Genomic DNA, 12,116 nt, shown 5'->3' with positions numbered 1-12,116 from the left:
CAGGACTGACGCAGATGCACTCAGTGGCAATATAAATCTCCCTTTTTTATGTGTGGGAGAATGCAGGAAAAAATCAGGCCCACTGTATTACACTACACAGTTTGAGTGGCAGAAAGAGGCTGGAAGATATATCAAAAAATACAAGGGCTGTAGTAGAATTTCAATCTCCCTACAATGATCAAAGGACAAGTATGGCAGCAATAAAAAGGACTGCTGCACACAAGAGTGTGGACAAAGAAACAAGAGAACTGTGCAGAAAGGAGCAACAGGACTTTTGCTTTTAAAAAAGCAGTTGGTTTGCACAGCGGCGTACAAACAGCAATGCAGCTATCAGGGAGCCTTATAAGCTACAGAGCTGATGCACAGAAATCTAGCCTCCACTGTACCTGCAAAGAAAAGGTGGTGTTGGACAGTGGAAATCGCTACAGCACAAGCGGTTTGGGGGTTAATCTTTCCTCCCTAACAACATCCCTGCTTCTGACGAAGCTGCAGCAACCTCTCCCTATGCTCAGATCGGCAGCAGTAAGATGGCGGTCGGCGTGCACGCCCCTTTATAGCCCCTGTGACGCCGCAGAAAGCAAGCCAATCACTGTCATGCCCTTCTCTAAGATGGTGGGGACCGAGACCTATGTCATCACGCTGCCCACACTCTGCCTCCACCTTCATTGGCTGAGAAATGGCGCTTAAAGCGTCATACAAAACGCGACTTTGGCGCGAAGATCGCCGACCGCATGGCCGATTCCATGCTGGGATCGGGTCGGGTTTCACGAAACCCGACTTTGCCGAAAGTCGGCGATTTTTGAAAATGTCCGATCCGTTTGGCTCAACCCTAGCAATGACCGCTGACACAACAGGTACTGCTGCATCGATTCAAAGTGACAGGAGACAGCATTTTTCCAGTATGGTTACGAACTACTTTTCCGCCCTTATCGATGCTCTCCCTCACAGGTCATTCCCCTTTGATTACTGGGCATCTAAAATAGACACCTGGCCTGAATTGGCAGAATATGCATTACAGGAGCTCGCTTGCCCAGCTGCTAGTGTGCTATCAGAAAGAGTATTCAGTGCTGCTGGTTCAATACTGACCGAAAAAAGGACACGTCTGGCTACCCAAAATGTTGATGATCTAACCTTCATTAAAATGAACGAGTCATGGATTTCAAATGATTTGGCCCCACCTTCCCCTGCTGACACGTAGCTTGCCTGAAAAATGTCTTGCTTTTGGCCTCCTCTTACTGACTTCCCCAATTCCTCCATTTGCAGCTGTTGAATGTCCACCATTGGCCATTTTTATACCTCCCTAAATGGGCTGACTCCCCCCACAAGGCTGTGGTCACCACCTGGCGCAAGCACCCGTGCGAGTGCAGTTTGCCTGGACAGGTGGGTGGGCCCACTCTTGGGCGACGGCACTGGCACAGGGTCCCTCATAGTAAAATGAAGTGTCTCTGACGGTGGTGGTGCAAGACCAATGTCAGACACACCGTTGTAATATGAGGGGCCCTGTGCCAGTACCGCCACCCACGAGATAGTGTTCCCCCCCAGCTCGAACAGTGCTCTACCACTTGCAATACTTACCTCTCCCTGCTCCACCACTGTGTAGTCTGTGCTGTTAAATCCTTCAATGGCACTGCCAATACAAATTTGTTGAAATGATAGATGATAGTTAAAAAATACAGGGGCCCTGGCCTCCATTTAGACCAGTTAATACTTTGCGTGTACTACTATCACTGTCTGCTACTCAACAGAGGAGCCCACCCCTGTACCTAGCTATGCCACCTGGTTATTTATGAAAACATTTTTGGCAGACATTTAGCCTACTTTATTATTAGGGCCTACTCACTGTGTCAGCCACTCCTTACAATTGTCCTCCGCTGAACAAAGCAATGCCGCCTGGTTAGTCCCATTACCAATTTTGAACTGCATTTAGCCTACTTACTTATTTGGGCCTACTCACTGTGTCAGCCACTCCTTACAATTGTCCTCTGCTGAACAAAGCAATGCTGCCAGTTTAGTCCTGTTACCAATTTTGAACTCCATTAGCCTACTTACTTATTTGGGCCTACTCACTGTGTCAGCCTCTCATTACAGTTGTCCTCCGCTGAGCAAAGCAATGCCACCTGTTTAGTCCTGTTACCAATTTTGAACTGCATTTAGCCTACTTACTTATTTGGGCCTACTCACTGTGTCAGCCTCTCATTACAGTTGTCTTCCGCTGAACAAAGCAATGCCGCCTGGTTAGTCCTGTTACCAATTTTGAACTGCTTTTAGCCTAGTTACTTATTTGGGCCTATGCAGTGTGTCAGCCACTCATTACAGTTGTCCTCCGCTGAACAAAGCAATGCCGCCAATTTAGTCCTGTTACCAATTTTGAACTGCTTTTAGCCTACTTACTTATTTGGGCCTACTCACTGTATCAGCCTCTCATTACAGTTGTCCTCCGCTGAACAAAGCAATGCCGCCAGTTTAGTCCTGTTACCAATTTTGAACTGCTTTTAGCCTACTTACTTATTTGGGCCTACTCACTGGGTCAGCCACTCCTTACAATTGTCCTCCGCTGAACAAAGCAAAGCCGCCTGGTTAGTCCGGTTATCAATTTTGAACTGCATTTAGCTTACTTACTTATTTGGGCCTACTCACTGTGTCAGCCACTCCTTACAATTGTCCTCTGCTGAACAAAGCAATGCCGCCTGGTTAGTCCCGTTATCAATTTTGAACTGCATTTAACTTACTTATTTGGGCCCACTCACTGTGTCAGCCACTCCTTACAATTGTCCTCCGCTGTACAAAGCAATGCCGCCAGTTTAGTCCTGTTACCAATTTTGAACTGCTTTTAGCCTACTTACTTATTTGGGCCTACTCACTGTGTCAGCCTCTCATTACAGTTGTCCTCCGCTGAACAAAGCAATGCCGCCTGGTTAGTCCTGTTACCTATTTTGAACTGCATTTAGCCTACTTACTTATTTGGGCCTACTCACTGTGTCAGCCACTCCTTACAATTGTCCTCCGCTGAACAAAGCAACGCTGCCAGTTTAGTCCTGTTACCAATTTTGAACTGCATTTAGCCCACTTTATAATTTGGGCCTATACCTGTGTTTCCTCCTGATCCTGCCCATTGCCCAGCCACTGCTAGATGATTCTGCTGGTACATTGACCCAGACCACTACATTCCCCTTGCACTCTACACAGCCAGAATCTGACCCTGCTGAAAGTCAGGTTCCCCTTCCCACATATTATACCACCTTACACGGGGACAAAGAGGAAGGTGCGGATGAAAGTGCAGGTTCCTTCATCAGGTGGGGGGCATACTTGTTGGCGACGTCACTGGCACAGGGCCCCTCGTAGTACACAAAAGTGTCTCTGCAAGTTGGAGGCGCCACCCTCCGTCAAACACACCGCCGTACTATGAGGGGCCCTGTGCCAGTGCCAATGCCAACGAGTGGGCCCCCACTGCTTGCTCAGGATCACAGCACTTCCAAAGTTGAAATACTTACCTCTCCCTGCTCCACCGCCGTGATGTATTCTGCATTTCCTGGGCCCACGAAAAACTTGAGCCAGCCCTACCCCCCCACAACTTTAGCCAAATGACCCCCAGTTTTCAATTACTAACTATTATTATAAAGTAAATTAAGATTGACAAGCTGCAGTAATACGAATTGATGTTTTTGGCATTAAAATGGGCACTGTAGGTGTTTTCCTGTCCTCCACTCTCTGCCGACTTTGATTCCCCATTGACTTGCATTGGGTTTCGTGTTTCAGTCGGCCCCCGACTTTTCGCAATAATCGGCCGATTTCACCCTACCCGACTTTTGACAAAGTCGGGTTTCGCAAAACCCGACTCGATCCTAAAAAATAATAGTCGCACAACTCCAGTTAGCGCTATATAAAAATAAAGATTATTATTACTTGCGATACCTACTCCTGCTTGACTGACAGCCTTTATGCTGTGTGACATCCGACAAATGATCAGTCAGACATACAAGAGGAGGAGGTGCAGGGCAGGGAATAGAGTTAGAATGACAGAGGCTTCAGATCTACAAATAGCACTTCAGCCTCATTTGCATATGAATTTAAACACTGAGTTCTCAGGACTGCGGCGACCCGTGTGTCGTAAATAGTGCCTTCCCCCCCTACCACCAATCCCGAAAAGACAACACAAACAGGCTCGGATGGGTTGAACTAGTCGGTCACAGTTTATTAATTTAATAAGCAGGGAGGGGCAAATTACATTTCGCAGCGGGCTCACAGCCGTGGGCCCAGTCTGCGACCGACCGGCGGCCAGCCAATGAGCGGCTACGAAGCTTCGCCCCTCCCTCCATTTCCGCTGTGACTTAAAAATAACAGTATTATAATCATCAGCTATAAATTTCAAGTAATAAAGCCTTTTGAAAACGTAACCACAGTAGTAAATATGTAGGGGAGGGAGGGTGGGACAATTGCTTCCAGAGGGTCAGCCGGGGAGAAAGAGGAAGGAACTGACCCCGGCACCTGGATTTAACCTTTGTGGGTGTGGCCAGATGCCCCTTCCTCTCTCCTCCCGTTGGTCCACTGGGCGTCCCAATTAGTGCATCACCTGGGGGAGTAGTGTGAGGGGGGGGGGAATAGGCACTGCACGCTGTTTCCTATTATCTTCATCTATAAGGGGCTCCGCAGTCAGAGGCACATTCCCTATGCGGTACCGTGCCTACCAGACTGCGGCGACCCGTGTGTCGTAAATAGTGCCTTCCCCCCCTACCACCAATCCCGAAAAGACAACACAAACAGGCTCGGATGGGTTGAACTAGTCGGTCACAGTTTATTAATTTAATAAGCAGGGAGGGGCAAATTACATTTCACAGCGGGCTCACAGCCGTGGGCCCAGTCTGCGACCGACCGGCGGCCAGCCAATGAGCGGCTACGAAGCTTCGCCCCTCCCTCCATTTCCGCCACGGAGGATCATGTGTACTACCTACACGTGACTCCGACCCCCACCCTTCAGCCTTAGTGCCTGTTCGATACCGTCTTGTAGACCGGACAAAAATATGTCAAGACCAATGTTCGTGAGATGAATACCGTCGGACCTCAGCAATCCTGATTGGTCGCCTTCCAGTTGGTGATGTCGAACTACGATGCCGAATTTTGATTTTACGAATCTTGCCACTTTCAGGTTGACCTTTTTTCTTGATCGTTCTAAACCTCTTGGGTCCTTAGCCCCGTGCCAGACCGCACGCGGCACCATCTCCGACCACACCAATATCATGCCGGGTAACAGGTGGAAGAAACGCTCGATATCCGCTGTCATCGTTGAGCTGAGGTCAATACATCTCCGTTTTCCCAGATCGTTGCCACCCGCGTGCAAGACTAGTATCACTGGCCCTTTGGCCCTTTTAGCGATGTTGATGACTTCTGGGAAGATTTTTTCCCACTGTAGGCCTCTTATCCCTCTCCAGTTGACCACTACGTTCCTGAAGCCTAGATTCACGCCCCCCGGCCGCTGTTCGGCCCGCTTCTTTGCCCAGTAGATGTATGAATGTCCAACCACCCAAACTGCCGGTTTTTTAGCGCCTGGAAAAAACAAGATATGTTACTTAAGCAGGTCGGGCCTTATGTATCTGGCGAAGCATGCGGATTTCCACCGACCCAACCGCTGCACTTCAGCCTCGGGGATGCCGGCCTTAGCCGCCTCGGTGGCAGCCCCTATACGGAAAGAATGTGTACCGTATTCCGATGGATCGGCGCTAACTGCTTCGAGACACCGATTAAAAATTGTGTGGAACTGGTATTTGGTCAGGGGGGAGCCGTCTGCGTGTGACAGAAAGAATCTACCCGCCCCCTTCATTCCCGTGTATCTTTTTACTACGTTTAGTGGGCATACGGGGCCATCCGACGACTTAACTAGGACCCACGTCCCTCTCCCGGTGGGGTCGCATTTGGATTTGCGCACCCTAATGCGTAGTGCCTCGTTACATATGACGAGGTCTTCATTGATTAGCCCGCCGTCTAGTGAAGTTTTTGAACGTGGCACCAGCTCGCTGATCCTAAGCGCTCCGAAAAAGGCGATGGCAAACGCGGCTGACACTAGGACCGACTCGTAGTGGGAGGTGCACACCGATGGGGAAATCGTGATAATACCGTGTAGTAAACTCAAAGAAATGGGACGACGACACTCCTGGCTAGGTTGGAGCCTTTTCCAGCCTTTAACGGCTTGTCTGATGAAAAAATCCTTCGTCACGTCCGCCCACCCCGCAAGCTGGAAGAAAAAGGCTAATCCCGAGAGGTGCCGCTGCGCCGATGTTCCCGACGCGCCTCTTTGCCTGAGCAAATTCAAAAATTCGACCAGCACTTCGCATCTCGCCCGATCGCACCTCTCCACCGGTCTTCCGTGAATTAGTGAGCACCACTCGTCCCATGCCTTACCGTAAGCCTGCCAGGTAGCCGGCGTGACTGATGCGCGGATCAGTGGCATCATTGATTGGCTACCGTGTCCAAAAGGAGTGTTGGACACTGGACACCCGATGGTTGCGCGGTCGGAAGGAGAGCTTTGAAAGCCTGCCAATCGGAGAATAACAGAGCGTTAACAAGGTTATTATCAACAGACGTAACTGTGGCACGACACCAGATGTTGTGCTTCAAGCACAGTAATGCCAGGCGGCGTAGCAGCGCAAGCAAAGGTGGGGATGCAGAGGACATGCTGTTCAAGCTCTTTGCTGTGCCGGGGTGTTTTGTGGAGAATCTTATGTTCCTGTTCTCTAGCTGTGTGCCCCAGAGCTCTACTGCGGCTACGATCGCAAAGACTTCTAGCAGGGCAGGGTCGCGGCCCCAATTTGCGGAGGCCCACGAGGCCGGCCAGCTCGCTTTGCACCATTGGTTTTGGTAGATTGCCACAAACCCGTCTCTGAGACTTCCACCTGCTGCTAGCCCTAGCTCTTTGCTTGGCGTTTCTCGAGACATGAGGCAAGTATGGCCGTTGTAGGAATATAGGAATGTTCTCCAGACTAGCAAGTCTTCCTTCAGTGTGCGAGTAAGCCTAATTCTATGGCCCGGCTGGGAGATGCCCTTCGTTGCCAGCGATAGCCGGCGTGAAAAGGTTCTGCCCACTGGCATTACGCGGCAAGCAAAGTTGAGTAAGCCTAGCAGGGACTGCATTTGTTGGAGGGTGACTTTTTTAACCCCGCAGAAATCTTCAACCATTTTCAGCGTTTTCAGTAATTTATCCTCCGGCAATCTAAACACCATTGCGTTAGTATCGATCTCTATGCCGAGAAAAGGCAGCACATTACACGGGCCGACCGTTTTTTCTGTTGAGAGAGGCACGCCGAAATGGCTGGCTATAAATTCGAATTTGTTTAGGAGGTAATAACAGAGTTCCGAGTCCTTTGGCCCGACGAACAGGAAATCGTCGAGGTAATGAACCGTCGAATTGCTGCCGGTTTCGTAACGTACTACCCAGTCAAGAAAAGTGCTGAAAAGCTCGAAGTAGTGACAGGAGATGGAGCAGCCCATCGGTAGGCACATGTCAAAGTAAAAGAGCTGGTCCACCTTACAACCTAACAGGTGGAAGCACTCAGGGTGAACGGGTAGTAGGCGGAAGGCTGACTCTATGTCCGATTTTGCCAGCAGGGCGCCGGGCCCGGCGGCCCGCACGAGCTCGACTGCCCTGTCAAATGAAGCGTAAGTTACTGATGCTTCTTCTGGGAGTATCGCGTCGTTTACCGAATCGCCTTTAGGGTATGAGAGGTGGTGGATTAGCCGATATTTTCCCGGTTCTTTTTTAGGGACGATGCCCAGGGGTGAGATTCTAAAATTACTGAAAGGCATCGATGTAAATGGGCCCGCCATCCTGCCTAGTTCTACCTCTTTTTGAACTTTTTTCCGTAGGATCTCGGGAAATTCGCGAGCGGATTTAAGATTATTTGCCGATTTCGTTTCGCGACTAAAATTAAAGGGGATAAAGAAACCGAACTTAAAGCCGAGATCGAGTTGCTGCGCGGCCTCTTTATTGGGGTAGAGGCTTAGCCAAGGGCCCATTGCGGTAACGTTCACCGGGGTTATGCCGTGTAGGTGCTTGGCGCGTACATCTCGCTGCAGGGTGTCCACCACCGCAGGCGGAGCAGTCGTGTTTGTATCTACAGGAACCGTGGAAGCGGCAGTACCCCTCGTTGTACAGCAAGCAGGCCCCTGGTCTCCGTACGACCACTGAATTTTGGCCTGCGGTGGCTGGGTAATTAGTGGCCGACGACGAAAAGGGGGGTTGTTTTTGGGATAACATAAGACGCAACCAGACATCCGTCGCTTTAACGCCCCATCCTAGGTCGGGTTGCATAGCAAGCCGCCTGCGGAATTCTTCGTCGTACCGCCTCCACGCTGACCCGCCGTGGGACTTATACGAGTTATATACTAGGTCTTGGTATATGAATAGCTCGGAACAGCGTTCCGGGTGTTTTTGACCCATGATGCAGCCTAAGACTGCGAAGGCCTGGAGCCAGTTATTCATGGTTTGGGCGATCTTAGGTCTGCTTCTTTCGAATCCTGCCCTCCGCTCCTTATCTACGGATTGCTGGTCTTCTGACAATAGCGACCATATATCCACGTAATCGTTATCCCATATTTTCTGCTTTATCTCTGGATCCACGTGTGTACCTAGGGGACTAATACCGCAGAAAAATGCGTCCTTGTGGAGGCTAGCTGATTGAGCTGCCCTTGTGTCAGTTGGTCCGGCCGAGCGAGTCAGCTGGTGAACCAGCGCCCTGATAGTGGATGCTAAATCCCCTTCCCCTGTGATGTGTATGGCTTGGTGCTCGCCCAATTCAGAGCTCTTACCGTTGCCTGACGCAGGCCGAGTGTCTCCCGGTAGTGGGGGTACTCCGACTCCAGTCGTAGCTGTAACTTGCTGGCAGGAAGCCCAGGGGGGTAGGTTGGTAGCCCGGGGACCCGAGGGTAGGTATCCCCTGCCGTCCGCCATGTTGATGTGTGGCTGAGCCGTTACCACTGATGGTGTCGCTCCCGCCATGTTGACATGTGGCTGAGCCGTTACCGCTAGTGGTGTCGCTCCCGCCATGTTGATGTGTGGCTGAGCCGTTACCGCTAATGGTGTCGCTCCCGCCATGTTGACATGTGGCTGAGCCGTTACCGCTAATGGTGTTGCTCCTGCCATGTTGACATGTGGCTGAGCCGTTACCGCTAATGGTGTCGCTCCCGCCATGTTGCCGTGTGGCTGAGCCGTTACCGCTATTGGTGTCGCTCCCGCCAAGTTGCTGTGTGGCTGAGCCGTTAACGCTAGTGGTGTCGCTCCCGCCGTGCTGACGTGTGGCTGAGCCGTTACCGCTAGTGGTGGTGAGCGCCGCCTTCTACGGTAGCGCCTCTCGCTGTACTCGGAACTGTCAGACTGTCCCGATGTGGGTGGCGAGCGCCACCTAGCGGACCGGGATCTGTGGCGATAAGTGCGCGCGCAGCGGCTATAGGGGGAATAGTGGGGATTTGGGGGGTGGACGTAGTGTTGGGAGTCTTCGTCGGAGGATGGGGACAGTCCGCGGCGTATACGCCTGTGATTGTCGTGGTCAGGGGATGAGGCTGGGGCGCGCTGGCTGTGTGTCATAGCTTGCGGTGTGAGGCGCGGTGACGGCATTGGCGATAAGGCGACGACGTTAGCCGCTGGGGGTGTGTGGGAAGGAACCGTGGAGGGTGTACTAAACAGCTCCGGCTGTGTCTGGGTGTATGGGGGTGTCGGCGGGGCGCCGTTTATTAGTGGCGTGTGTGTGCACGTGTTTGTGCCATACTGTACTGGTTGCGGAGCGTGCTGGTTGGATGAGGTGGCCCGATCAGCGCGCTCCGTGACCACAATGTTGGGTGAACGGCCTGACCCCACGATCCCTCGTGCAGGCATTGCAGCGATGCCTGCTGGGAGGGCGTAGTGGGCCAGGCCGTGGCTGGCGGATGGTCTGTGCTGGGGTGGTGGGTGACTGAGCGGGACCTGACGTGGGGGGCCAGACAGCGCAGCCTGTGAGGCACCCCTCCGGATGATTTGGTGTGCAGGGGCCCCACAGGCTAGCGATGTACTCGCCCAGAGTGCCGGGGGGCCAGCGGGCGGGGCGTGATCGCGCCGAGCAGGCAGCAGGGAGGAGGATCTGCCTGCAGCTGCGGGGGCAGTGCGGCGCGCCCGGACTGTTTGGCGGCGCCGCACCGCTGCCCCGCTGTGTGGGTGGCGCGCCGCAAGGCTACCAGGGGCGATAGGCGGCCCCCCATGGTGCCCGTAGCTCCGGGCGGAAGTGGGGCCGGAAGTGGGCGTATCCCTGCCGGCCGGCGGTGCCCTCTGGGTAAAAGGGCGGGCCTGCATCCCTGAGGAGTGCAGGGGTTGCTCGCCGCGCGCCGGGCCCCGGTCTGCAGTGCATGGACCGGAAGTGACCGGGGCCTGCGCGTATGTAGGAGGAGGGGGGCGGCGAGGATGGGCCCGTTGCTGTGGGACCGCGCGGCGGCTTGGAAGCGCCGGCTCCCCACCGACGCGCAGGCGCTCGGGGGGGCGTGAGGAACGACCCGAGCGCCTACCAGGGGGAAGCGCTGCAGCAGGGAGAGGGGCGCCGGCGGGAGTGGACGGAAGCTCCGGTGGAGTGGAGGAGGAACCTCCCGCAGCACCGGCGATTGACCGAGGTGGGTCCGCGGGCGGGGGAGGGGGAGCAAGCAGCCCGGGAGAGGAGGCGGCAGTAGTCTGGGAGACCCCGGGTTCCGCGGGCAGGGGAGGGTGGTTTGTCAGCCCCGGGACGGCAGGAGAGGACGAGGACACAGGGGAAAGCGTGTGGGTGGATGGAGCCCTGGGGGACGGCGAGGAGGCTTGAGGGGAGACTAGGGGGTGAGGAGAGGGCACAGGAAGGTGAGCACCCAGGCCAGAAAGAAGGGAACGTAACCATTGCTCACCTTCCTGTGCAGCTCTCCGCTGTATGGCCTCGATCATGGGGTCAGACATGGCAGACGGGATATCCGGGACAATTGCTTCCAGAGGGTCAGCCGGGGAGAAAGAGGAAGGAACTGACCCCGGCACCTGGATTTAACCTTTGTGGGTGTGGCCAGATGCCCCTTCCTCTCTCCTCCCGTTGGTCCACTGGGCGTCCCAATTAGTGCATCACCTGGGGGAGTAGTGTGAGGGGGGGGGAATAGGCACTGCACGCTGTTTCCTATTATCTTCATCTATAAGGGGCTCCGCAGTCAGAGGCACATTCCCTATGCGGTACCGTGCCTACCATTACGGAGGGACAGACTGACCATGTAAAGTTATTGGTGAACTGAAACAGCTACAGTGTCATGTAAAGGTTTGGACACCCCTGTTTAAAATTACTGCTATTGTGAACAGCAAAATTAAAGATGACACATTTCCTTTGTATATTAGGCAAATTATATGTGTTTTTATCTTTTGCATATTAAAAATTACAAAAAGGAGAATGGGCCATTCAAAAATTTTGTCACCCTTGGAGATTGGCTCAGATATCTTTGACCAAGGTTTCAGATCTTAATTAGCCTGCTAGAGTTATGGATTGTCCACTCTCATTGTTAGGAAAGGCCAGGTGATGCAAATTTCCCAGCTTTATAAAAACTCATCCTCCTCAAACCTTGTGCAAAAAACAGCAGCCATGGGTTCTTCTAAGCAGCTACTTAGCACTCAGAAAATAACAATGGTGGAAGCCCACAAAGCACAAGAAAGCTATAACAAGTGCAAAATGTAATTAAGCAATGGCAGTAACAGGAACAGTGGAAGTCAAGATAAGGTCAGGAAAACCAAGCAAAATTTCAGTGAGAGCTGCTTGTAGGATTGCTAATGAGGCAAATTGGAACCCCTGCTTTACTACAGAAGACCTTCAGAAAGATTTAACAGACTCTGGAGTTGTAGTACAGTACATTGTTCTACTGTTCAGAGACACATGTACGGATATGGCTTTCATGAAGGAATTGTCAGAAGAAAACCTCTCCTGCAGCCTCACCCTAAAATTCAATGTCAGAAGTATGCAAAAGAACATCTAAACAATCCTGATGCATTTCAGAATGAAGTGCTGTGGTCCATTGAGGTTAAAATATAACTATTTGGCCACTATGATCAAAGGTATGTGTGAAGTAAAAAGGGCACAGAATTTCCGAAAAAGAACATCTCGCCAAGC

The 12,116-nt window shown here is 52.4% G+C and overlaps 1 protein-coding gene across 1 annotated transcript; it reads right to left on the bottom strand.

Annotated features, from left to right (window-relative positions):
* Positions 1-4,945: 4,945 nt before the first annotated feature.
* LOC143804036 (uncharacterized) lies at positions 4,946-9,121 on the bottom strand. The gene is made up of 3 exons (XM_077281778.1): positions 8,797-9,121; positions 6,394-6,525; positions 4,946-5,541 (listed from the first exon to the last, which is right to left on the bottom strand). The coding sequence occupies exons 1-3, from the start codon at positions 9,080-9,082 to the stop codon at positions 4,946-4,948; spliced, it is 1,014 nt and encodes a 337-aa protein (XP_077137893.1). The 5' UTR covers positions 9,083-9,121.
* Between the last annotated feature and the right edge of the window lie 2,995 nt (positions 9,122-12,116).

Source organism: Ranitomeya variabilis, chromosome 2, assembly GCF_051348905.1.
Source record: "Ranitomeya variabilis isolate aRanVar5 chromosome 2, aRanVar5.hap1, whole genome shotgun sequence".
NCBI lineage: Eukaryota > Metazoa > Chordata > Amphibia > Anura > Dendrobatidae > Ranitomeya > Ranitomeya variabilis.
The sequence above is the reverse complement of the archived record's forward strand: the minus strand, read 5'-3'. Positions and strand labels throughout refer to the sequence as shown.